At 48.4% G+C, this 26,242-nt stretch overlaps 2 protein-coding genes across 8 annotated transcripts in view; both read left to right on the forward strand.

Annotated features, from left to right (window-relative positions):
- The window catches only part of Mtmr14 (myotubularin related protein 14), a 44,384-nt gene extending 42,629 nt beyond the window's left edge, over nucleotides 1-1,755 (forward strand). For all 7 annotated transcript variants that reach the window (XM_051155055.1, XM_051155058.1, XM_051155054.1 and 4 more), the window contains one exon: nucleotides 1,164-1,755. In XM_051155055.1, the coding sequence (XP_051011012.1) occupies nucleotides 1,164-1,347 (184 nt within the window). In that variant the 3' untranslated portion in view covers nucleotides 1,348-1,755. The remainder of the gene's footprint in view (nucleotides 1-1,163) is intronic.
- Nucleotides 1,756-2,777: 1,022 nt separating this feature from the next.
- Cpne9 (copine family member 9) lies at nucleotides 2,778-26,242 on the forward strand. The gene is made up of 20 exons (XM_051155060.1): nucleotides 2,778-2,998; nucleotides 3,501-3,541; nucleotides 3,652-3,698; nucleotides 3,817-3,920; nucleotides 4,405-4,441; nucleotides 4,873-4,949; nucleotides 10,331-10,394; nucleotides 10,514-10,617; nucleotides 10,733-10,837; nucleotides 12,260-12,301; nucleotides 12,591-12,666; nucleotides 12,750-12,803; nucleotides 13,273-13,334; nucleotides 13,955-14,001; nucleotides 14,869-15,050; nucleotides 15,270-15,397; nucleotides 21,651-21,753; nucleotides 22,744-22,801; nucleotides 23,129-23,202; nucleotides 25,859-26,242. The coding sequence occupies exons 1-20, from the start codon at nucleotides 2,931-2,933 to the stop codon at nucleotides 26,042-26,044; spliced, it is 1,659 nt and encodes a 552-aa protein (XP_051011017.1). The 5' UTR covers nucleotides 2,778-2,930; the 3' UTR covers nucleotides 26,045-26,242.

The following is a 26,242-nucleotide window of genomic DNA, read 5'->3' on the forward strand; positions in this document are numbered from 1 at the left end:
GGTTTCTCCACACAGGGCCAGCAGAGACTTCAGGGTTGCTCCTGGGTTGCAGGGTTTGACATTGCCTCATTTTCCTTATACTGCTGTGGGATCTGTTTGATTTTGCTTTGGCCAGAGCCTGCCACTTCTCTCTGCCTCTCAGACAACTCCCCACCTATTTCCCTCGAGACTTGTCTGTCCTCTATTCCCAGACTTGCATCTGTTTCCCCAGGGCCTGGGCTTATTAGGAAGTAGGCACTTGCTGTTGCCTTGGACAGGATCTTAGAGACAGATTCTCCAAGGATGGCTTTCGGAGGGCAGAAACTTGGGATGAGTTAGTGGTCCTTGTTAGTTTTCATGCCGTGGTGGGTGGGCTGTGGACATCATCTAGGTCTGGGGCTCTTGAAGAGGGTTCTCCAGCCAACCCTCTAGTGGAATGTCTGCACACACCTGACCTTGAGTTCGGAGGACAGGTGCCTGATGAAAACCTCAAGCCTCTTCTGTTTTCAGACCCTCTGGGGCATCAGCCAACCCCATGTGGAATTCACACATGGATGAGCCTGAGCTGTGTGTGTTTATTTCCCTTTTTGACCTGTATTTCCAGACAGTGGAGGGAGGCTTTCTGTTGGCCATGGCCAGTGTCCTAACAGGGAAGGGAAAAGAATCAGAGCAATACCTTTCCAGCTGTTTACCTGGGAGGTCCCGGGACTGATGGTGCAGCTGGAGCCCACTGCACTGAGAGGTCCTTCAGGGCAGCTGGATTTCCCAAGGCCAAATCTCCTCCCAGGAGGTATCCAGTACCAGCCAAGAAGGCTATAGCCTGCTAGCAGCTGAAACCTATTGCCATATCTTGGGGGTGGGGGTCTCCTTACTAGTAGACACAGGCTTGTGCTTCAGTTCTTAGAGGGAATGGGAGCAAACGGGTGTTAGAGGAAATATACCACCACTCAGTTCCCCCATCATCCCTAGGATGGTTGTTTGCCCAGCAGAAAATAGAGTCTCAGTGCTCCAGTGAAAGTTGTTCTGCAGTGGAAGAGTAGACTGAGCTGAAGTTAACCCTGTAAGGGGAGAGTTGGGCCACAAGCTGGATCCTAGCTCTGTGCAGCTGTGGCCTATCCTTGACTTAGACTGAACGAGATTGTGGATCCTATGGTGATATATCCATCTCTTCTTGTTCCCTGCAGACTTACCGCCCTGAGTGACCGGGAGACACGGCTGCAGGAGGTGCGCTCGGCCTTTTTGGCTGCATACAGCAGCACAGTGGGGCTTCGGGCAGTGGCCCCCAGTCCTTCTGGTGCCATCGGGGGCCTGCTAGAACAGTTTGCTCGTGGTGTTGGGCTCCGTGGCACAAGCACCAGCGCCTTGTGAAGCTACTATCCACAGCCATTTCCTGCCCCCGTCTCAGCTGAGCCCTCAGTGGAATCAAGCCATGCCTGGCAAAGGGGCACTTGGAGAGCAGGGGAAATGCCACACCCCCTTCTCTATCATGCACATGGCAGCCCCAAACCTGAGCAGGCCTGAGGATGGGATTTTTTTTTTTTAGCTCCCAACCTCCTGACTGGTGACCACTCTCCCTCTCATCACTGCCTCCCACCAAACCTGGTTTTTGGGTTCCTGTCGACTCAGAACTGTGGGGTTTTCTTAGCGCCTCTTGGGGGACATAACATCAGAAAAGACCCCATTCTACAATTTTTGTTTCCTGGGAAGGAGAGTCACCTGCACTGAAAATGAGGCGATTTCACACGAATCACAAAATAAAATCAAGGTCTTTTTGAACGGCTCTTCTCTGGCATCTCCTGGTTGTTACTGTCATAGAGCTGCTCAAAACCTTACTGTCTGTCCTGTGCGCATAAAGGATTTGAGTCTTTAGGGGGGAATTATAATGCAGGAAAAGCTAGACCTGGGTTTGTCTCTTGTTCTTTCTGTGCTAGGGAAAGAAATCAAGGCCTTTTGTATAAGCAAATAAATGCTCTACCACTGAGCCAAATTCCCAGCCCCCATCAATCAAACCATGAATTCAAGCCATAGGAATTCATGAGACTGAGTTGGGAGTAGGGGTCAATAGGCCTGAGTGGACTTGACCACAGCCAGCTGTTCATCTGTGCAGGTTCTGGGGCTCCTCACTGGCTCACTGTGCACTTCTCACCCTTAGCAAGCTCTGAAGCAACAGTGTCCTGGATAGGAGACCTGAGCCGATGGCAGAGGGACAGGTTTCTGTGCTGGGGAGGCAGCAGTTGGCACACAACAGGGAGGGAGCTGCTTGATGAGTGTCAGGATTCAAAGTCCTCAAGTGCAGGTTTCATAGAGTTCTCCATTTGCTAATCCTCCTCCTCACATTCTGTACTGGGGCTGGAGCCTAGGGCTTTGCATACAGCAGGCAGGTGCTATACCAATGAACTCTGTCCCCAGAGCCCTGATCTGAGAGACCATCAGTGTCAATACCCATCTTAAGGTACCCCAGTAGCTGCTAGTGGCCTTAATCAGAAATATTGAGTAACTTGTACAAGATCACAGAAATATTAAGAGGAAAACCGTAACTTCATATCCAGAGACGAAGGTGGGGAAGGAGATGTTGAGAGCAGCTCAGAATCAGGGGTGGCCAATTCCCATCTGCCACGCCAAATATTTCAGAACCATGGATAGTGCTGAGGTTTTTTCCGTGCTCTGGTGATGTTTCCAGAGGATGTGTAGGTCAGAGTTGGGGTCGGGGTGAGGTTCCCGACCAGCTCCAGGCTGCTCCAATGGGGCGGGGGCCGCCTGCGGGGCCGGGCGGGGCTGTGCTGCCATCTGGAGCCGCTGCCGCCGGTGGCCACTGTCAGGGCGCTAGCAGCGGAGCGCACACGGCTGGAAAGAGCGCCGCTGCCTCTGCACATGGGCCGGCCTCGCCGCCGCGCCTAGCTCCAGCGGCCGGGGTCTCGTAGCCCCCAGCGGCTTTGACCATTGGACCAGCCATGTCTCTCGGGGGAGCCTCAGAGCGCAGCGTCCCAGCCACAAAGATTGAAATTACTGTGTCGTGCCGGTGAGCGGGCCGTGCTGGGGAGGGTTTAAGTACTGGCAATGCCCCAGCTCCACGTAGCAGTGGGCTTGGTGTGGGCAGGGGGCTAGACCACAGAGGGGACGACCAGAAGCCGGGAACAGAGAACCAAGGCTGAAAGCAGGAGTCACTGGCAGGATGAAAGGGGGTCTCCTTGGGCAGCCCCACCCTGTAAAGGCAGGATCAAGCCCACCGGCTCAGTAGGTGGGTTTCCAGGATCCCCAAAGAGCTGGGCCACAAGGGGCTAAAGTTCTGGGGCAGGCCATCCTGGACCCTTGGAGATAGTACGGGCACATATGGAGCCAATTGGCAGAGATTGCTGCTGCTGTCCCGAATGCTGACAGCGTGGACCCCAACACTCACTGGGGATAGTAATAGGGAGTACGATTTGAATCCCACGTCTCCAGTTGCTCAGTTCAGAACCATGTCAAGGTGGTGGGCTCCAGAACGATCTAGCCCTGTGTCTATGTTTGTTGCTTTTCTCTAGGAATCTGCTAGACCTGGATACCTTCTCCAAGTCGGACCCCAGTAAGCGGCTCCAGGGCCTGGAGGAGAGGAACCCGGGGTGTAGGAGCGGGTGGGGCGGTGAGGGGTGCGGGCCGACCTGACGAGCTCCCCTCCCCTTCCCCCACCCGCAGTGGTGGTGCTTCACACGCAGAGCCGGGCCAGCCAGCAGTGGCGGGAGGTGAGTCCCCAACCCAACTCAGGGCCGCTCCAGGGAACCTCCAGCCGGGCTGCACGCCCTGCGCTTATCCTCTGTCCTCTCCACCCCTCTCCACTCCCTCTACCCTCCCCCCGCCCAGTTTGGACGAACCGAGGTGATTGACAACACACTGAACCCAGACTTCGTGCGCAAATTCGTCCTCGACTATTTCTTTGAGGAAAAGCAAAATCTCCGCTTCGATGTGTGAGGCTCCTCCTAGAATCCTGTTTGGCCCACCCTTCAACCTGGATCAGCCCAGAATTCTGCCTGGTCCCGCCCTCCGCCTTACCTTCCTATTTGGCTCCTCCCCCCAGGCCCAGGTCCCTCTCGAAAGGGCATCACTGTGGTCTTAACCCCGCCCCTAGACCCAGGTTGGCCCCGCCTTAGGCAGCGTCCATTCAATCCCTCCCCCAACCAGGCCCTGCCCACAACCTTGTCACCTAATTAGCTCCACCTTGGCCTCGGGTCCCCTCCCATGGGACTCCATCCGCGTCAAGCCTCTACCTTGGCATCACCCTAGGCACGACCCTCTCGACACAGACATACACGTCCCAAACCAGGCCCAAGTTGAATTGGGGTCCACTGCCCCTCCCCCCACCTACAATTTTAACCAAGACTGAACCGGACCTGTTCCAGACTTTCTCCCACCCAGCCCCACCCCACACAGGTTCCACTCTCTACTACACAGGTACAACGTCGACTCCAAAGCCAACATCTCCAAACCGGTAAGCCACAGCCGCTGGCAGCTTGCCTGGGCACGTAGAGGCTAACCTATCAAAGGACTTCCCTGAACACCGCTCCCAGCCCCCTCCGCTCGGGCCCACCAGCCCTTTATTTAGGTCTTGGCCCCTCTGGACTCCCCCCAGTCCCTACCCCAGCTCCTCCCCAAGTCTGCTCTGGCCTTATTTGCTGCCTTTCTTCCTTCCCTGCCTTCCTTGGGCACCTGCAGAAGGTGAGGATGCACTGGGCTCCACCGGGAAGAATTCCGTAGGGAGATCATCAAGAAGCAGAGAACATGTGGCCTGTGACCCTGGCAATGGTCTTCTGTCATTTTGCACTTCGGAGTTATCTTGGTCAAGAGCAGCAGCAGCAGCAGCAGCAGGGTGGCCTTGGGACTCTGTCCCCTCCCCCTCACTGACTCCCTATCTTGGCACAGGATTTCCTGGGACAAGCGTTCCTGGCTCTAGGAGAAGTGATTGGAGGCCAGGGCAGCCGTGTGGAGCGACCTCTGACGTAAGCTGAAGGGGAAAGGGGCCAAGGGGAGGGAGGGTCTGAGTTCCCCCTCCCAAATCAGCTGGCAGGATGTCTGTAAGGGCTGCAGAGACTACCCCAACAGCAGCTTTCCCTACCTCACTTTAGTCCTCTAGAAAGTCTGGTCTCTGCTCCAATCAATCTCAGGGTGGACATGTTTCCTTTTCTTTTTCCAAGCCTGATTCAGTCTTTAAAGCCTTCTCCGAAGCCCCACTCTGCTGGAAAGCTTCCTGGAATAAGATCAAATTCCCAGGTCATGCCACACTAAGCCCACTCACTACAGGGTGCACTAGGCACGTTCCAGTGCCTTACCCTGCTTGAGGACCCCTCTGTCACCCCCTGTTTAATGGGCTAGAATTGCAAAAGGGAACCTAGGTACTTGGAAGAAAGAGGTGGAAAATCAGTACAAAACAGACAGTAAATAAATGACACGGGGAGGAGGGATCAAAGAAAAGCGGTGTAGAGAAGCAGGTGGGGGAGAGGTGGGCAACATCTTCAGTCCTGTGGTCAGCTACAAGACTGGCAACCCCGGAGCGCTACCTGAAGGTAAAGACTGAGGCTTGCAGACATAGAGGAAACTACCCTAATGCACCCACGTCAGTGTGGTGGAGCCAAGAGGCGGGCAGGGCAGGAGGAGGACTGCCAGTTCCCAGGCAGGGCCCTGTAGCTTTCATCCTGAGACAGGTCTGTGTAAGGTTCTGAGCATGTGTGTCATGATCTGACTATAAATACTGGGTAGACAAAGGCAAAAGGTAGCCAAGTAGAAAGCTGCCAATCAGAAAGCTGGCATTGTAATCCAGGAAGGATGCATTGAGGAGTAGGGGACCAGACAGATTCTGGATGTACTCTGAAGGGGAAGCCAACAGATCCCAAAACCATTACAGATGGGAAAGAAAAGGGGCAACTGGAAAGGAGCCCAGGGAAAGAGGAAACTGTGCCACCAACTGAAATCACTTGGGTTATTGTTAAAATGAGCATACTTCCAGGCATCATGGCCCACCCCTGTATCCCAGCACCCAGAAGGCCGAGGTAGGCAGATTGCCTCAAATTGGAGACCAGCCTAGGTAATATAGTGAGCTGTAAGTCAGCATGGGGGTGGGGTGGGGTGAGTAAGAGCTAGTTTGGAGGGAGGGATCGAGCCTGAACTCACGTGTTCTATTAGATGCCAAGTATATAAAAAAGGTAGTAGACATGCATATACAAACAGGATTAAACTGTACCTCCAGGCAGTGTGTTTTGTGACTATAGAACAGACTATCTATCCTAGGACTGTTGATCAAGGGTAGGATCAAGCATCACAGCTACACCCAGCTTCTTAGCTGTTGCTGCCTGTTTTCCACTGAGGACACCCGATGTGTAGGTGTAGGTGTGCCGCAGGCACTGTGTAGATCTGCACTGTCCATCATTGCAGCAAATCCTTACTTTGTTTGGTACTTTTTTTTTTTTTAAGATTTACCTAATATATATATATATATGAATCCTGTGTCTTCATGCACACCAGAATAGGGATTTAGATTCCATTACAAATGGAGCCATAAAATGAGAATTAGAAATTATCTTGAGCTGGGCATGGTGGTGCATGCCTTTAATCCCAGCACTTGGGAGGCAGAGGCAGGCAGATTGCTGAGTTCGAGGCCAACCTGCTCTACAAAGTGAGGCCAGGATGGCCAAGATAACATAGAGAAACCCTGTCTTAAAAAACCAAAAAGAAAAAAGAAAGAAAGAAATTATCTCTACATCATTGGTATCTCTGACAAGAAGAAGTGAAGCCTGGGGAGGTTTAGGAGAGGGTTAAAAATTGACATAGAAGTCAGAGAAATTTCAGTTTTTGCTGCAAAGGGAGAAAAGGAGACGTGTCTATAGCAGACCTGGGGTCAGGAACAGGTTTACAGGGTTGGTGACAGTGGCTCAGTGGATAAAATGACCTTCCACCATGCTTGATAACCTACATGACAGAAGGAGAAAACCAAATCGCACAGGCAGAAATGTAAAATATTGCTCACCTCTAATCCCAGCACTTGGGAGACTGAGGCAGGTTTTGGGAGTTCAAGGTCAGCCTCGGCTACATCTTAAGAACCTTTGAAGAGAAAAGAATATAATGTTTCAATTGTGTTTTAAATTATCAGAGTAATTCGTTTCACGGTGGTATCTTTGTATCCATATGTATAATTGCAGTTTTCTAACAGGAAAAAATTATGTCACTTTTGTAATTTGATGTGACTGAGCCAGTAGAATGTGAGATGCAGGTGGAATAAATAGAAGGGGAAACCAGGCAGGTGTGGTATCCCATGCCTACAATCTTAGCACTCAAGAACAAGAGCACTTGCATGAGCTTGAGGCCAGCCTGGGCTACATAGTAAGTACCAGGAAATCCTTAGCTACAGAGAATCTCAAAGAAAAAGAAGGGGGAGTACTGCTGGTGTGATGTCCTTGTACAGACAAGACAGAGCGGGTAGTAGCTAGCAGAGGGGTAGAGAGACACATGACAGTTCATTTATAGCAGCTGTAGGAAGGCTCAGCCATGTGGGTGAACATGCTGGTGGCAGGGTAGCATGGCGGTGGGTGGACCATCTCTTCTGGTTGCTTCAGTTTTGTCAGCAAGTGGGAAACCAGGTCACTGGCTGAGTGAAGATGGGAGGAGGCTCTAATGCTTTAAGGAGAGAAGAGTTAATCTTCTATATAACAGAACTGGAGAGAGAAAGCCCTTGGGTGCTTGGTAGGCTTACTGGGCAGCAGTGAACAACTGAAGGTTTATGGCCATGTGTTTGAAATGGAGGCTGGATAGATGGCTTGTGTGGCTGTGTTCTACTATGTGAGTGCAGTACAGCTTAGCCAGAGTTTAGATGACTATATTAAAGTGAAGGTAGTGCTGGGGAAGGAGACTTCATGTCTCCCTGGGTGAAGAAGGCAGGGAGAGCTTGGAGAGAGTGTAAAGCAATGGGGTCAACAGCTGGATGGTTCACTATGCTGGGCAAAGGCCCCATCCACAGTACAGACTCACTTTGTAGACCAGGCTGGCCTCAAACTAATGAAGATCTGCCTGCATCTGCCTCCCCAGTGCTGGGATTAAAGGTGTGTGCCACCACACCCAGCAGTTTTTGGTTTTTCAAAACAGGGTTTCTGTGTGTGGTCCTAGCCAGACTAGACAAAGCTAGCCTTGAATTTACAGAGATCCACCTTCTTCTGCCTCCTGAGTGCTGGGATTATAGGTGTGGGCCACCACCACCTGGCTCTGTCTGTTGTTGGTCTTCACAGAGCCCTGACTGTCCTGGATTGGCTTTGTAGACCAGGCTGGCCTCAAACTCACAGAGATCTTCCTGCCTCTGCCTCCTCAGTTCTGGAATTAAAGGCACCATGCCCAGCTGAGACAAGTTTCTATGTGAGCCCTGGCTGTCCTAGAACTGACTTTGTAAACTAGGCAGGCCTCAAACTCAGATATCCCCTTGCTCTGTCTCTCTTGAGTACTAGGATTAAAGGTGTATGCTACCAGACCCAGCTAAACAGTTCTTTTTATTTTGATTTGTTTGTTTGTTTCTTCTGTAGCCCAGGCTGACCTTGAACTCTGGCCTTGATCTCCTATCCTCCTGCCTCAGCCTGCCAAATGCTAGAACTGCAGACAGGCATCACCACATATTCATTTTTTATTTATTATTTTGATAAGACAAGGTTTTTATGTAGTCCTGGCTGGCCTGAAACTTTGGCTTTGTAGACCAAATGTAGATGTGATGGCCTCCCGAGTACTGGGATTATAGGTGTGCACTAGCATGCCCAGGTTAGCCCTCTCACTTTAAAAATGGGGAAAGCCACATAGTAAGTTAGAGCCAGGACTTGAGCCCAGGACTCTCCTTTTTTACTTGTGAGGGGGCGGGCACACATGTGCCACAGCCCACATGAAGAAGTTAGAGGATAACTTGTGGGAGCTGATTCCTTCCTTCCACCAGGTATGTCCTGGGAATCAAACTCAGGTTGCCAGATTGGGCAGCAGGTGCCTTTACCCCTCTATCCACTAACCTATATTGCCAGCTCCTGGACTAGCTCCCCCCTTCCCCCTTACACTTTGGATCCACAGGCCTTTGCCAACTAGGTCCCTTAATGCTTAGGACCCAAGGCAAGTCAGGAATGGAGGGCTCTGGCTATGCCCTTTGCCCTTCTAGCACAGGGAAATGTTCCTTTTAGGGCCAGAAGAGAATAAAGCTTCCTTTGTCTTTTTCATTTTAAGTCCTTCGCTATTTGGGGAGTGGAGGTGGGGTTGTCACTGCTTGCATTTTGGTCTCTTTTTTTCTTTTTCTTTTTTCTTCCATTTTTCTCTGTGTAGCCTTGGCTGTCCTGGAACTCACTCTGTAGACCAGCTGGCCTCAAAGTCAAAAAATTTGCCTGCCTCTGCCTCCCAAGTATTGGGATTAAAGGTGTGTGCCACCACCACCACCTGGCTACATTTTGTCTTCTGCTTTGAGGCATAGTCTTACTATGTAGCCTAGGCTGACCTGGAACTCAGTGTGTATCCCAGGCTGGCATCAGGATCATAGCAATCCTTCTGCCTCAACTTTACATGTGCTGTAATTATAGGCATGAGCCCCACACCCAGCTGTGTTTTGTTTGTTGAGATGGAGTTTTATTAGGCAGTCCAGGCTGCCCTCAATATTTAGACCCCCCTACTTTAGCTTCCTGAATGCAAGTTTTATACATTGTCAAGTGTGTGTGTGTCTGCCTGCCTACCTGCCTGTCTGTCTCCTTCCCTCCCATCTTCAAAAAGCAAAGCAAGCGTTTGCCTCTTGGTCTAAACTGAAATTTCTCTCCTCATTCAGAACTGTCTATCACACTCCATTTGTCTATAGCTTGTAACAGACCACTCCCCTAGAAGCTCCCTGAGGGCAGAGTCTGGCAGATGTGCTGAGTGCCAGCTGGCCCCTCCCAATCTAGTACAGAGCAGGCAGCCAGGGCTGTTTGAAGAATGCGCCCTTCACACGTACAAGGCTTACACATCACTTGCCTTCTGGGCACTTGTTCGGATCCCTTCACGGCCGCTCGCCATTCCCATTTCAGACAGAAATAAGACCCCAAAGGAGGAGTAACTTGCCAGGGTCAAGCAGCTTGAAAACTACAACATCTCTCCTGAGTCTACATGCCATGTCACACTGCTGTTATGGGATGCCTGCTAGTCTAGTTTAGCACCTTCCTACCAGACCTCAGACACCACTAAGTCAAAGCAGGCCTTTCTCACCAGAAGCCACTCAGAAGAGAAGTCGGTATACTTAGGGGACTGTCAGCAAACTGAATGTGCTGACCCTACAAGCCTAGACCAATCACTCCAACTGTGCTGTCCGCCCTCCCTCCTCTCTCTAAGAGGCCTTCTCTGCTTTCAGGGGTGTGCCAGGCAAGAAGTGTGGAACCATACTGCTCACTGCTGAGGAGCTCAGCAACTGCCGGGTCAGTGAGGGCCACATGCTATATACCACAAGTTCCTTCATTCCCCAGACTCCCTCACTGTACCCTCTGAAAGCTCCAGGCTAGTTGGGTCTCAACAGCTCCACTCTGCCCATCCCTAGGACATTGCTACCATGCAGCTGTGTGCGAACAAGCTGGACAAAAAGGACTTCTTTGGGAAGTCAGACCCTTTCCTTGTGTTCTACAGGAGCAATGAAGATGGCACGTAAGTCGCGCCCACACAGCGCTGAGGCCAGAAATGTGGCTTAATGAGTGGGGAATCTTGGGAATCTCTACAAGTAGTGGTCTCAGTGCCACTCTCGTTTCCTGCCTCCCTCCAGGTTCACCATCTGCCACAAGACAGAGGTTGTGAAAAACACACTGAACCCAGTATGGCAGCCCTTCAGCATCCCTGTCAGGGCACTGTGCAATGGAGACTATGACAGGTCTGGTTCAACATCAGTTGCTCTTTCAGGGGTTCAGGGCATAAGTGGGGAGGCTCCCTATGAAAAAAAGAATGAGATTCCTGAACCTCAGAATGCGGAAATAGAATATGAAAGCACAGGTAAACAAATGAGTGAGCAGATACACAGAAAGATGGTCAGATAAAGTGTGAATGGTTGGATGCTTATGTCAATGGACATATGACGGGGGTGATAGAGGAAGAGATGGTGAAAGCATAGAAGATGAATAGAAGACTAGACTGGTAGGTATATCAGCAGATGGAGAGAAGATGGATAATTAAAGACGTGATAGATGAGTATGTAAGAGCTGATGAATGACTTGCGAGAGACAGATACATGAATGGAAGATCAGGTAGAATAGAATAGGACAGGTAGAATGACAGGTGGACTGATGACCAGACAGATGAATCATAGATGAGTGAATAGATGACTAGTGGAAGGATCGCTTGATTGATGTGTGTAAAGTAGATGGCTGACCCAGAGTAACTACTGGTGCAAAAGTAGGTGGGTGGGTGGGGTGGAAGGACTGAAGGGCTATGGAAATGGCCGGAAGTTCCTAGAGCTGGATATTTAATTGAATAGATAAGCAGACAGATTGGTGCTTATAATATGTGTATGTATTAGAATTGGTGGATGACGGTCTGTATGGTTTGACGGGTGAATAAAAGGAGAGATTAATAGGTCATTGATTAGCATGCATATGAGTAAATGGATGGCTATATAGATAGCTTGATGTGCTGAACTTAACAGATATATGAGACAGGGGATAAAGCCTTTGAATTTAGGTGTGTTAGCACAAGTTTGTAATCTCAGGACTCAGGAGGCTGAGACAAAGGATCTTGAATTTAAGGCCAGCCTGGGCTATATGGTTGAAAGCGAGAAGGAAGTTCCAAAAGAAGGGAGAGAAAAAAAAGGAAGGGAGGATAGGTTAAGGTCTTTGGAAACAGGATATCTGGGTTTAAATATCAGCAGTCACTTGCTAGCTATGAAATCTTAGTCAGGTTGCTTAGATTTCAGGGGTGGGGGAAGGGGAAGGGTGTATAGCAACTTTCTTATCCAAAAATCAAGGACAATAGGACTTATAGAAAATAATACTTAAAGAAAATACATTAAATGAGACATTCTGAAAGCACTAAGAACACTGTCTGGAATAAAGTAAGAGTCAAATGGCAAATACGTGTGTGTGTGTGTGTGTGTGTGTGTGTGTGTGTGTGTTTGTTACGTGTACAGAGGTAAGTGGTCTGGTATGTGCGTGAGCTGAATGAAAGGGTGGAAGGTTGACAATGAGCAACTGATAGAAGGATAGATAGATGGGGTGACTGCAGTATGGGTGAGTGACTGGGGAGTCCCTGCAGTTTGGCATGTACACACAGCCCATATTTGGATTTATCATGTGTATTTCAGAACAGTGAAGATCGATGTGTATGACTGGGACCGAGACGGAAGGTAGATGAGCCGATGTGCTTCTTTCTCCTGTGCTCACTGGAGCCATCTCTAGACCACTCATTAGGAACCTCAGAGCAGCTCTGGGAGCCAGCAGGGTGACGGCAGCCACACAGCCGGTCTGCTTAGATAGCTCTCTAGGACACCACCTTTCCCCTTCTTCTTCCTCCCATCTAGCCCCAGCCCTACTGCCCTGTCGCCCAAGCTAGGAGCTCAGGCACTAAAGACTCTAGGACTCAGCTCTGGCTCTGTACCAGCAGCTGCTGCTTACCCACCCATGGCTTCATTGCAGCCATGACTTCATCGGCGAGTTCACAACCAGCTACCGGGAGCTGAGCAAGGCCCAGAATCAGTTCACAGTGTATGAGGTGAGGACATGCCCTGCTGGTTTTTGAGGCTCTCTGTGCTAGGCAGCTGAGTATAATTGTCATTGTGACTGTCCTCTACTTAGGTACTTAACCCTAGGAAGAAATGCAAGAAGAAGAAATATACCAACTCGGGGACCGTGAGTACACCCTGGACTCTGGCCTCCCAGATCCTTCTGTCTCCGTGCCATGAGACACATGAAAATACTGGGGGTAGAATAAGGTGGTGGGCACACGTTATCTGGGATAGTAACACTGAGGATAAGGTGACACTGTTGAACTTTTTCTTTATTTTTGTTTTTTCTCATCCAGGAAATTCCAACTGTTATACTTTTGCAGAATTAAAAAACAACAAACAAACAAACAAACAAAAAACCAAAATCCTCAGTTGCATTTCCAAATTTAAAATGCTTTTGGAAATCCCAGGATGCACCTGCCATCTTCTCCCTTTATTCTTTTGGAGACTGAGCAGGGTGGGAGAAACTGGGCAGGAGTGGAAGCATGCATGTTGCATAATCCACTTCTCCTCAAACTCTGCTAGGCTTCCCTCTCTTCTGCCACCTCAGCTCTGCTTGCAAAAATGGCAGGGCCACCTCTCGTGTCCTACAGGTGACGCTCCTTTCCTTCTCTGTGGACTCAGAATTCACTTTTGTGGATTACATCAAGGGAGGGTGAGTCATGGACCAATGAGTTTTCCTGCTTGAGAATGTCAGGGCACAGTGAGCTCATGGAGATCAACCGTCAGGCAGTGGCAAACAATATATCAAGTGGTCTGTGAAATGCAGAACATCACCTCTCTTTATTCTGTTCGTGGGGCTGCTAGTCCCTTTGGAAGATGGAGGCCTAGGAGCTGGGGGGCGAAGTTCAACGCACTGAACCCCTAGTGTGTCCATGCACTCACATAGGAAATGCCTCACAGCTGAACAACAGGATAAGTCTCAGGACAAGCTGGCTGTAGGGGACATTGTGCTTGCATCAGTGACAGCAGACAGACCCCAGCAATGAACTTAGCGTCTCTGAATTTCACTTGTCTCTTATGTAAAACATATATTTTAGTTACTATTGCAGGACTATAGTGTTATATTAAACTACATACAATACCCTAGTCATGAGGATAGGGAGTTAACTCTGCTTCCACGGTGTACCACCAGCAACAGCAGTATTTAGCACTTTGTTTGTTATACCCAGACTGTCTGGATCAAAATCTACAGTTTAACATGAGTCCATTTGGGCAATACTGGTGTCATAGGTATTGATCCCTCATTAATTAACCCATCTACTCCTCCACTAGGACACAGCTGAACTTCACAGTAGCCATTGACTTCACTGCCTCCAATGGTGAGACATGGGTGAGGGAGTGGGAATGGCCGCATCTAAGGGATTCTTTAGAGGTTGGCCTAAATTCCTACTTGGGCTAAATTAATAGTTAGCGAATGATTAATCAATGGACAAATCAATGAATAAATCATAGGAGAAGGATTGGTCAGTGAGTGTACTAAGGGGTCTGTAGATGTATGCATGTGTTTACAGGCAGAGAGCTGCTTTTAAGTTGAGGGAGTGAAACAGGTACATTAGCTAGGGGAATCTGGCGGGGGAGAGGGACCATGTAAGAAGAGAATAGAAAGGACAGGAATGGCAGAGTAGATAGAATATAATAAAGATGGAAAGGAAGAGAAATGACAGGTAAGTAAACAGGAAGCTGGCTACATGGATGGATAGGTAGACCCGAGACTACAGAAGTACATGGAAGGAATGAAGAAACAGATTGAAAACTGAATTTTCACACGCCTTTAATCCCAGCACTCAGGAGGCAGAGGTAAGCGGATTGCTGTGAGTTCGAGGCCAACCTTGTCTACAAAGTGAGTCCAGGACAGTCAAGGCTACACAGAGAAACCCTGTTTCGAAAAACCAAAAGAGAAAGAGAGAGAGAGAGGGAAGGAGGAAGGAAGGAAGCAAGGGAGAAAACTGAATCTTCCACTTGGTTGGCAGATGGGTTGGAGGATGTGCGGGTAAACGGGTGACCATGTAACACAATGTATAAAACAGAGGAGCAAGGGAGAGCTTCAAGAAGGGTGTATGAACAGATGGACGATGCAGTCACAGATTAAGGGAGTTCATGGCTAGAGGTGGGTAAATGGATTGGTTGGTGGATGCATACAGGGAGAAGCAGGTGTCTGTGAGAGCTGAGCTCCTGTTTCTCTACAGGGAATCCCCTGCAGCCTACCTCGCTGCACTACATGAGTCCCTACCAGCTCAGCGCCTATGCCATGGCCCTCAAGGCAGTGGGAGAGATCATCCAGGACTACGACAGTGACAAGCTCTTCCCAGCCTATGGTTTTGGGGCCAAGCTGCCCCCGGAGGGGCGGATCTCCCACCAGTTCCCCCTGGTACAGTATGGGCCAGAGCATGCACTCAGTGCCCCTCAGTCAGTGGATCACTTCTGTTAATATTTTTTGAAGGCAAAGGGCCAGGGAGGAGCTGTGAAACAGTGACAGGCCGGGAGGTGGGGCAGTTTGGAGGGGAGCAGGAGAGGGGGCGTGATCTGAGATCAGAGCACTCCTGGGTATCCTCAGTGTGGCCTGAGCTTGACTGAACTTTTCCCCCAGAACAACAATGATGAGGACCCCAACTGTGCAGGCATTGAGGGCGTGCTGGAGAGTTACTTCCAGAGTCTGCGCACAGTGCAGCTCTACGGGCCCACTTACTTTGCTCCTGTCATCAACCAGGTGGCCAGGTAAAAGGGGGACTGGATAGGGGTGGGGGAGATGACTGGACCCAGACACAGGCAGGCCTACTCTGAGTGAATGTGGGGAACTGTTGAGTGTTACCCAGGAACAGGTATAAGAAGGTGCGCTGCCTGCCTATGCTTAGAGTGTCAAGAAACAACCTCAGCCGCTGCCTGGGAGCCACATCCCAGGACACAAAGTAGCCATGATGGCTTTAACTTTGCCTAAGAGATAGAAGAGTCTGTAGGACATGGTGACAGTACCAGTTTACATACTAGGCATGTGTATGAGGCTGGCACTAGCCAGATGACCTTAATCAACTTGCCTTTAAAATTTTATCTATCTATGTATCTATCTATGTATCTATCTATCTATCTATCTATCTATCTATCTATCTATCTATCTATCTATCTATCTAAAAGGGTCTCACATAGACCAGGCTAGCCTGGAACTTGCTATGTGAGCAAGGCTACCCTTGAACTCCGTATCATCCTGCCTCCACATCCTAAGCACTGGGTTACATGGATAGGACACTATCATTCCAGCTACCGTAGTCTCTGTCTTAGTCATTGTTCTGCTGCTGGGAAGAGACACCACGACCAAGACAACTCTTATAAAAGAAAGCATTCAGCCAGGAGCGTGGCGCATGGCTTTAATCCCAGCACTTAGGAGGCAGCAACAGGACAATCTCCATGAGTTTGAGGCCAACCTGGTTTACAGAGTTAGTTCTAAGACAGCCAAGGCTACATAAAGAAATCCTGTCTAAGGAGGGGGAAGAGAAGAAGAAAGTATTTAACTGGGGGCTGGCTTAAAGTTTCGTAGGGAGCATGGCGCCACACAGGTGGACACAATGCTGGAGAAGTAGTTGAGAATTCTACACCCTGATACACACACACACACACACACACACACACACACACACACACACACACACACACGGGGAGGGGAAAGAGAGAGAGAGAGAGAGAGAGAGAGAGAGAGAGAGAGAGAGAGAGAGAGAGAGAGAGAGATCCTCTAACAAGGCCACACCTCCTGATCCTTCAAGCCCTTCTCAAGTAGTGCCACTCCCTGATTACTAAGCATTCAAATATATGAACCTATGGGGCCACTGTTTGTTTGGTTGGTTTTAGTTTTTCAAGACATGGTTTCTCTGTGTAGCGTTCCCTGTCCTGGACTTGCTTTGTAGACCAGGCTGGCCTTGAACTCACAGAGATCCACCTGCCTCTGCCTCCTGGGTGTGTGCTACCACACCCAGCTTGTTTTTTGCTTTTTAGACAGAGTCTCTCTACATAGTCCTGGCTGTCCTGGAACTCACTAAATAGACCAGGCTGGCCTCAGACTCACAGAGATCCATCTGCCTCTGCCTCCCCAGTGCTGGATTGAAGGTGTGCACCACTACAGCCCACTAGGTGTGGCCTTATCCTCTTTAATAAAACCTGTGACGTGGCTAGATATTGGACAGCAATAGAAGCCTCTCTTCCTTCTTTTGTCTGTCTGGTTTTGAGACAAGAGCTCACTATGTAGCCAAGGCTGACCTCTAGCCCCCTATAGAGCCAAGTGGTCCACCTGCTTTAGCCTTCCAAGTGCTGCCATGACAGCAACATGCAACACCTTACCAGTAAAATTAGCTTACCTGTGGGGTTATTGTGAGGTTAGGTAGAAAAAAAATTATTAGGTAATCATATAAAAAGTAACAACATAGTATCTGGTCCATAGAAAATACACAATAGGTCTAAAACTATGCAAAATTTTAGAATAAATAAGCAATGAAAACCCAGGTTATATATTAAATAGAAAGCAAAACGTAGGATGGGCGTGGTGGCCCATGCCTTTAATCCCAGCACTGGGGAGGCAGAGGCAGGCGGATTGCTGTGAGTTCAAGGGCAGCATGCTCTACAAAGTGAGTCTGGGACAGCCAAGGCTAACACAGAGAGACCCTTTCTTGAAAAACCAAAAAAAAGAAAAAGAAAAAAGAAAAAAAAAAAAAAAAAAAGAAAAAAAAAAGAAAAAGGTATTAAAATAAATAAAAATAAAATTACAGAATAGAAGCAGGCATATAACAAAGGAATAAGATAAGCACTGGATCTTAAGAAAAAGAGTGGGCTGGGGAGTGACGCGAGTGGCATAGTGCTTGTTGCTTGAACATGAGGACCAGAGTTCATATCGCCATACCCACATAAAAATCTGGGCACAGCATTACACCTAGAATCCTATGTCTCGGGAGGTGAAAGAAAGCATTTTCCTGGAGTTTGTTGGCCAGATAGTCTACTCAAATCAGTCATCTCCAGGCTCAGAGAAAGACCCTGTTTCAAAAAATAAAGTGGAAAATGATCAGGCAAGACACTTGATATCAACTTCTGTCCTCTGAATGCACATATACAAATGCATGTGCACCTGCACACACACTTTCCCACACACACATACATATAACACACACACACACACACACACACACACACACACACACACACACGGTGGGGAGAAGAAGGAAAGACATTTCTCTGATTGAATAAGAAAACTAAAGTGAGGATTCTGGAGAAATGGCTCAGAGGTTAAGAGCACTGATTACTCTTCCAGAGGTCCTGAGTTCAATTCCCAGCAACCACATGGTGGCTCACAACCATCTATAATGGGATCTCCTGCCCTCTTCTGGCTGGCAGGTGTACATGCAGACAAAGCACTGTATACATAATAAATAAATTTAAAAAACAAACTAACTAAAGGCAGACAGGTATACACTTATAACTTCCATACCTATGGGCTGAGGCAGGATGATATCAAATTCAAGGCCTATTTGGGCTACATATTGACGTCCTGTCTCAAAAACTAAACAAATACATCATTACATGCTGAATAAAAGAGATCTAGCTAAATCAAAGTGTCTGAAAAGCATGGAAGTGAAAGTATGGGGAAGAGACAGTAAATGAGGTCTGTGCGTGTCCTCAGCTGGTGGGAGAGCTGCCCAGCAGGTTCAGTCCCCAGCACGCCGTAAGCCAGGCGCGGTGTGCGTGTCTGGAATCCTAGCATTTGGGAAGTAGCATCCGGAGGGCTAGAAATTGAGGTGCATCCTGAGCAGAATGAGGTCAAGGACAACCTGGGATGCAGGAGTCCCCATCTAGGCAAACAAATAAATAAAGAACAACAATAAAAATACATGTTAAAGGCTTTCTAAGAGATTTTCTAGGTTTTTAGGTCTATAGACTTCACATTTCCTGTTAAAGACTGGTTTACTTTCTGATGCATAGTGAGGATAATAGTTACTTTAATTGTAAAACTAACATAATCTTGCTTTAAAAAAAATGTTAAGGACAGGAAAATGAAAGTTTTAAATAAGAGCCGGGCATAGTGGTCTACATCTTTAATCCCAGCACTTGGAAGGCAGAGGCAGGAAGATCTCTATGAGTTTGAAGCCAGCCTACTCCACATAATGAGTTTCAGGCTAGCTAGGACTGAATAGTAAGACTTTTTTCAAAACAAACAAAAAAAGGGGGAGAAGATGGAGCATGCTGCAATCAGATGACATTTAACATTTTACAAACAATTTTTGTCACTAATGTTGGAATCTGCCCATTTTTCTGTTATTGTTATTAAGCAGGCTTCTCAGACATCTTGGGCAACGACAGTGATTCATTTACTCATTTATTTAGTAAACCTTCAGTTAAGGGTAATTCCATCAAAAGTGTGGATTCTGGAGCAGAGTACATTAGTAGTAGTATGTCAGCACATGCTCTCACTTTCCCCCGAGGTCTCACGTGCCCCAGGCTGGCCTTTAACTCATTGCAGCCAAAGATAATGCAGACCTTCTGATCCCCCTCTGCTTCCCTACCTTGCCAGTGTTGAGAGTTACAGGTGTGTGCACCACTATGCTCAATACATGTGGGGATCCAACCCCCAGCCTGTGTGTGCTAGGCAAGCTACCAACTGAGCTGTTAGCCCCAGTACATTGGTATACACTGCCATACACTGGCTTTGTGGCTTTGGCCAATTCTCTTAACCACCCTGCAAAGTGAGAATGAGAATGCTAAGACTGTTTACATGGCAGGGCTGTTAGGAGGCATATGTCAGGCACTCACAGGAGTGCTCGCCCCTGGTTAAGTGCTGCAACGGTACTTATTCCTGTTCCTATTATTATCATTATCACTATTCAAAGGGCAGCTGCTGTGTGCTCAGTTCTCTGCTGGGGCACTGGAGACTCACAGATGAATCGGATTTAGTCCTTGCCCTTGGGAGCTCCCGCCTTGGTGCAGGAGACAGAAATATAAATAAATCATCACTTCTGTAGGCCAAAGCTCCCCAGAAATTTCCAGCAAGTTGCCTGGTGGCAAAAGTAAGACACTGAATTCCCTGGGTGGGGGTTGCGGGGGGAGAGATGGAAGGCACAGCTGAAAGCAGTCAGACTGAGAGAGACTTTGAAGTCTAGTGTTTCATCTTACAAACTCATGCAAACTTTCTATTCTTCTCCCATTGTGTCTATGTTGGCTCTAATTATGTTTAAAGGGGGCTTTGTATGCACTTCATCCCCTAGCTCCATCCATACATAAAACAGTTCATCCTTGGGTCCCCCTTGGCACTCTCTGGGTATGAGGAGAAGCAGAACACTACCATCTCAGTGGATGGGACTGCATCCTAAAGGATAGGGCTACAGACTACAGTAGAGGGACTGCTTGGTGGGTCTACAAGGGGAACTGGCATTCATCAGGAGAGGGGCTAGTAGGCCTGGCAGTGATAACACCACGTAAAAGCTCAGAGGCACTGAGTGACAAGTTTGGGAGATGCTGGGTAGCTAAGTGTAACAGGAACAGGTGAGGCACATTCAGGAGTATATAGGAACAACTCAGGGCCGACACTGATGGACCCCAGTTCCTTTGTCCCTGGGGACTGCTGCTTAGTATTTCTGAAATTCAGTTTCCTCATTAAAAAAAAAATGGATAAGATGGGTTAGGTGGTATACACCTATAATCCCAGCAACCAAGAGGTCAAGGCAGTAGGGCTGCCGAGTTTAGAAGCCAGCCTGGGCTATGCAATAGTTCCAGGTCAGCCCAGGCTACTGTTCCATATAGTCCAGAGAATGAGCTGAAGAAGCCAGGCTTTTGACTTGGACCGAGAGAGTTTATTAAGTACATAGCAAGGTGGGTGGGTGTTATGGTCTGAGCCTTTAGAGGAAGGATCGCTGTGAATTCAAGGCTAGTTTGGTCTACAAAACAAGTTTCAGCCCAGCTGGGCTTACAGGGTGAGACCCTGTCTCAAACAATCCCTAAACTGAAGAAAAAAAAGTATACAGCAAACAAGATCCTGCGTCTGGATGCTCTGTACCCACACAGAACAGGTAACAGTGACTGTGAAATGAGCAAGTGACAAATGATAGCACTAGGCCAGGCCTCTGAGGTAGGTGGGCCAGCATACAGACCCAGGGGCTTCCTCACCTACACCGACTCTGGACCTCAGCATACCATGCAGAACCATCTGACTCCACACTGTCACTATGCCTTTCTCAATGTTCTGAGACCAGGTTTAGCTACCAGTTCTGTCCTGCAATGATAAAAGTGGCCGGCCTCTAGGCCATCCAAAATGGTATTCACCAGCCATGTGGAGGGAGCCCTTAAAGGTAACTAGAGTGACTAAGGGAATGTTTCACTCAGTTTAAATCTTTATATTCATTCACATGTGGCTAGGGACAATGCATTGGACAGTACAGATCAATCATTTCCAGTCCACCCACAGTGTGACTAGGTACAGGAGTGGATTGAGGGATGTCTGAAGCTCCTTTCTGAGGGGAAAAACTCTTGGATTCAAAGGCTGATGATGAAGCTGGGTGTGGCAGTACACACCTTTAATCCTAGCTCTTGTGGACTGCTGTGAGTTCACGGCTAGCCTGGTCTACAAGGACAGTCAAGGCTAACACTGAGAAACCCTGTCTCGTAAAACCAACCAAACAAACAAAAACAAAACAAAACAAAAAAACCAAGGGGGCTCTGCAGATAGACTTGGTGGGTCATTGCTATGATCCAGCACCTGCGAGGTGGAAGCAGGCTGGAGGGTTAGCATCGTCCTCAGCTACAAGAGTGAGACCCTATCTTAACATTAGGCTTAGAATGGAGAGGTGGCACGTAAGGGCCGCAGTCAGGTCTGCCAAACAGTGCGGGATCCTGAAGCCCCAGGTCTCGCCCACTGATGACGTGGCAGCTGTAGAAGCAGGGTCTGAAATTGAGCACAGACTCTGGTTGGCCACCACATACAGATGGACCTTGGTCTTTCATGCAGGGCTGCAGCCAAGATCTCGGATGGTTCCCAGTACTACGTTCTGCTCATTATCACTGATGGCGTCATTTCTGACATGACACAGACCAAAGAGGCCATCGTCAGTGTGAGTCTGAGGAGGAAGCTTGTCAGGGTGGGATCACTGTCTGTGCAGTGAGAGGGTTGAGATGTTTATGCCATGTGTTTCCTAACAATTTCACCTACCAGTTTCAGAGATGCCTATTGGCTAGGGCACAAACAACATTCGCTTTTGATCCTCTAGGTCCCAGCATGATGCCCAATGAACCCACAATGGAAACCTGAGCTTAGGAAATGCTGATCTTTTATAATCAGCAGGAAACATGCCTGCCCTTTGGCCCAGGAAGGGGGTGGGCTTTTATTTTTTTACTTGCTTTTAATTTAACTATTATTTTGCTTACATGGTTTTACTATATTGACCAGGATCCCTATATGGCCCAGATTGACCTGAATAGTGGCAATCCTCCTCCCTCAGCTTCCCAAGTTCTGGGTCTATAGGTGTGAGCCACCAGGCCTGGTTATTTTTGTTTGTTGGTTTGCTGGCTTGGAACTAGCTGTCTGTATAGACCTGGCTGCTCTTAAACTCGCTGTGATTCTCCTGCTTGTGCCTCCTGAGCCCTGAGAGTATAAGCAAGCTACACCATGGGCAGTATGGTTATTTTGCTGCCATTAAGGTTTCTTTGGTTTTGTTTTTTAGAGGCAGTCTTACACTGTAGCTCAGACTGTCCTAGCACTCATTATTTAACCAGTGTTGGTCTGGAACTTGCGGTGATCCCCCTGCTTCAGCCTCATGAGTTCTAGGATTATAGACATATGTTGCCATGTCTGGCAGGAAAGCCTTTTAAAAAGTGATACTAGAAATATTAGAGGTCAGCCTGGGCTACAGAGGCGAGTGTCCCAAGCAAACAAGATAACGGATATAAATCACCTGGCTGTGTGCTTTCCCAGAAGACACCTGTTATGTATTCAGAGATAGACTGGAACAAAGAGTCTCTGCTCATGGGAGTATGCGATACACACAGACACCCAGGCACTGTCCTGCTACAGATGCTTACTCCAGCCATTCCTCTCCCCACAGGCCTCCTCACTGCCCATGTCCATCATTATTGTCGGTGTTGGACCTGCCATGTTTGAGGGTGAGTAGGATGGTGTGTGTCCATGAGTGGGACTAGGAACTGGAGAGAATAGGAAGGATCGAGGCACACAGGCCCTCTTCACAGACAAAACAGACCTTTCCTCACCATAACCATGGCTGATGACGTCAACACTTTCCCCTGCTTTCCGGGAGAATGGAACATGCAGGAAGAAAGGGATAGTAATGATAATAGTAACAACAACTTCACAGCACTGCAATGCAAGTGTCAGGTCCCTGTGAGGACTCTGAAGGGCTCTAATAGAGAAGGGGCAGAATCAGTTAGAGTTGGAGAGACCCATCCAATGATGCCTGCTTGTCTATTCTGCAGCAATGGAAGAACTGGACGGCGATGATGTGCGTGTGTCCTCCAGGGGACGCTATGCAGAGCGGGACATCGTTCAGGTAGCTCTGGGAGTAGGGAAAGCCAAGAAAAACAAGGGAAAGTAATGGCTTCTTAGGAGCCACTCCCCTTACTCTTTCCTAGTCAATACCTTTTCCCCTTACACCTTCTTCATTCATAGAACAAGTTGTTGTTGTTGTTGTTGTTGTTTAACTCATGAGACAAGATATTGCTAGGTAGCACAGACTGGCCTGTAACTCCTGATCCCCCTCCCTCAGTCTCCAGAGTGCTGGACTTACAGCACTACATTACAACACCAGCTTTGAACAGTTCTTTTGGGGGTTAAATAGGTTGCAACTATCTGGAAGGTTCTAAGGTGTAGGCGGGCCAAGTGTCTGCCCTCTAGTGGACATGATCAGTATTGCACAGACAGCCTAATAAGCAAATGCTGCTGAGAACAGCCAATAGTAGTGAGAGAAGGCTTCTGTGAGGCTGACCTTGAGCTGAACCTGAAGAAGCTGTCAGCTTCACAGGCAGACAAGCAGCATATAAAACCTGCCAGAGGCTGATTGTCTACCACGGTGAATATCTCAGGTGTGATGATCAGAATGCATTCTTTTTCTTTCTTTTTTTTTTTTTTCTTCTTACCGATTTATTTATTTATTATTTATACAGTGTTTTGCCTGCATGTACACCAGAAGAGGGCACCAGATCACATTATAGATGGTTGTGAGCCATCATGTGGTTGCTGGGAATGAACCCAGAATGCATTTTTAATCATGTAGCTATCCATGGGTTTCATGGCAACCCTACTGCTTCAGCCTCCTGAGTGCTAGGAGTGTGCCGTGCCACCATGCCCAGCTCAAACCATATTCTAAAAGGACCTCTCTGGCTGCTGCACGGTGGCTGTGTGGTGGCAGGGCCAGAGAAAAGCCAGGCATCCGTTAGCAAGCAGCAAGGGTGATTGGGCATGTGTGAGGACAGAACAGTGGTCAAGGTCAGAATTCAAAGGGTTTGTGAAGGCCGGGAAACAGTTGGTAGAGTACTTGTCTAGTATGCATGAGGCCCTGGGTTGGCTCTCCAACAAGGTGTAAACCAAGGATGGGCCTGAAATCTCAGCTTAGAGAGGAGGAGGCAGAAGGAAATGAAGTTCAAGGTCAGGCTAGTGAGGTGGGAGTTAAATTTACTTGCTGAACAAGCCTGATGACATAAGTTAGATTTCTGGGATCCCATGGTAGGAGAGAACCCACTCTAAAAGTTGTCCCCTGCCCTCCACATGTGCACCATGCCATATTCATGCCTGTATTCACACATGCACATTGAATACATATAATAATAACAGTAACAACAATAATAAATACTTTTTCAAAGTTCAAGGCCGTTTTGCTATACAGTGAGTTCAAGGCCAGTGTGGGGCCTATATAAGACCTTGTCTGAAAAAAAGAAAAACTGTTTAAGAGCTGTGCATGGATGTATGTGTGCTAGTCCCAGACTAGCTTAGGCTACATAATGAGATTATCTCAAAAGAATAACAAAACAAAATAAGACACTTAAGAACTATTACAAGACTTGATGACTTGTTAATACAGTGATAAGGAATTGAATGGCAGCGTCAAGGATGGGTCTCAGTTTTCTAGTGATACATTTCCCACTGACTGGGTAGGGGGACACTAGAAGAGGGAGACAGGGTAGGAAGAGCTGGCGTTCAATTGGTAATACTGGGCTTGGGGGATCTGTGATAACTAAATGAAAAAGTAGTGTTAGGCACTAAATATGAGGTTCTAGGCCAGGGTTAGGCACAGTGGGTACAAGCTCTAGCTAGTTAGGAGGCAGAGAGACGAGGATCACAACAGAGTGAGATCTTGTATTGAAACAAAACAGTGTATAAAAATCTCAGGATGGAGGTAAACACAGGGCTCTAGAAGGTACTTTCCTTCCTCCTTTACCAGCCTTCTTCCCCTGGCAAACTGCTCCCTTCCAATCCTAACTTCTTCCTCTCTCTCACAAGTCCCCGTTCTCTCTTCTAGCACTCAAGAGGCAAAGGCAGGTGGATCTCTCTGAAGACCAGCCTGACCTACAGAATGAGTTCCAGGATGGCAGGGCTGCATAAAGAGCTGGGCTGGGGGCCAGTTCAGGGCGCAGGAAGACCCAGAGGAATAGGTTGAGAAGGAGGGCAGCTTCCAGAAAAGTAGGAAAAAAGAGTGTGATGTCGGGAGTGGGATTGGGCTGGAGATGTGGTTCAGCTCAGTGGCAGAGAGCTTGCTTTGCGTGTATACAAGATCCTGGGTTCAACCTCCAGCACCCCACACAAAGATGTGGGATGTATCCAGAAGGGTGACATTCAAGTGCAGTGAAGCTAAAAAGATTCTCAGCAAGACAAAGTCTGAACTGCACTGCCCACTGCACTGATTTTGCCGTAGAGGGCTACTGATGACATTAGCGAGAGTAATTTCGGCGACTGTGGGAAGCCTAACTAGAATGGGTTGAGGGTGAATAGAGAGGGCAGAGGTGGGGGAGTGGGTGGGAAAAAACAGAACTAGAAAAAAAAGTTCAATATTAAGGAAGAAGAACAGCGACACTTAGAAAGAGAGGTTAGGGATCAAAGATGCAGCCTGAGTGCTCCCCACAGATGCAGCCTGAGTGCTCCCCACAGATGCAGCCTGAGTGCTCCCCACAGGCTTGACCGCAGCCCACACTGTCCTTTCCTATCTGTCTCAGTTTGTCCCTTTCCGAGATTATGTTGACCGATCGGGGAACCATGTGCTGAGCATGGCACGACTGGCCAAGGATGTCCTAGCTGAGATCCCAGAGCAGCTGCTGTCCTACATGCGTACCAGGGACATCCAGCCAAGACCTCCACCCCCTGCCAACCCCAGCCCCACCTCAGCCACTGAACAGCCATGAGGATTCCACATATCCAATGCTTAGCAGTCTGCTTACCTGCCTACCCACTGCTGGAAGCTAAAGGCACCTGGAGTTCTGAAACTAGGAGGGCCAGCTGGGTTGATCAGTGCTGGCTGACAAGCTTTCTGTCCCCTGACTACAGAAAGGCCTGGCATGATCACCACCTACCTGCCTCATGCCAATAATAAAGCTGATCTT

Source organism: Acomys russatus, chromosome 13, assembly GCF_903995435.1.
Source record: "Acomys russatus chromosome 13, mAcoRus1.1, whole genome shotgun sequence".
Taxonomy (NCBI): domain Eukaryota; kingdom Metazoa; phylum Chordata; class Mammalia; order Rodentia; family Muridae; genus Acomys; species Acomys russatus.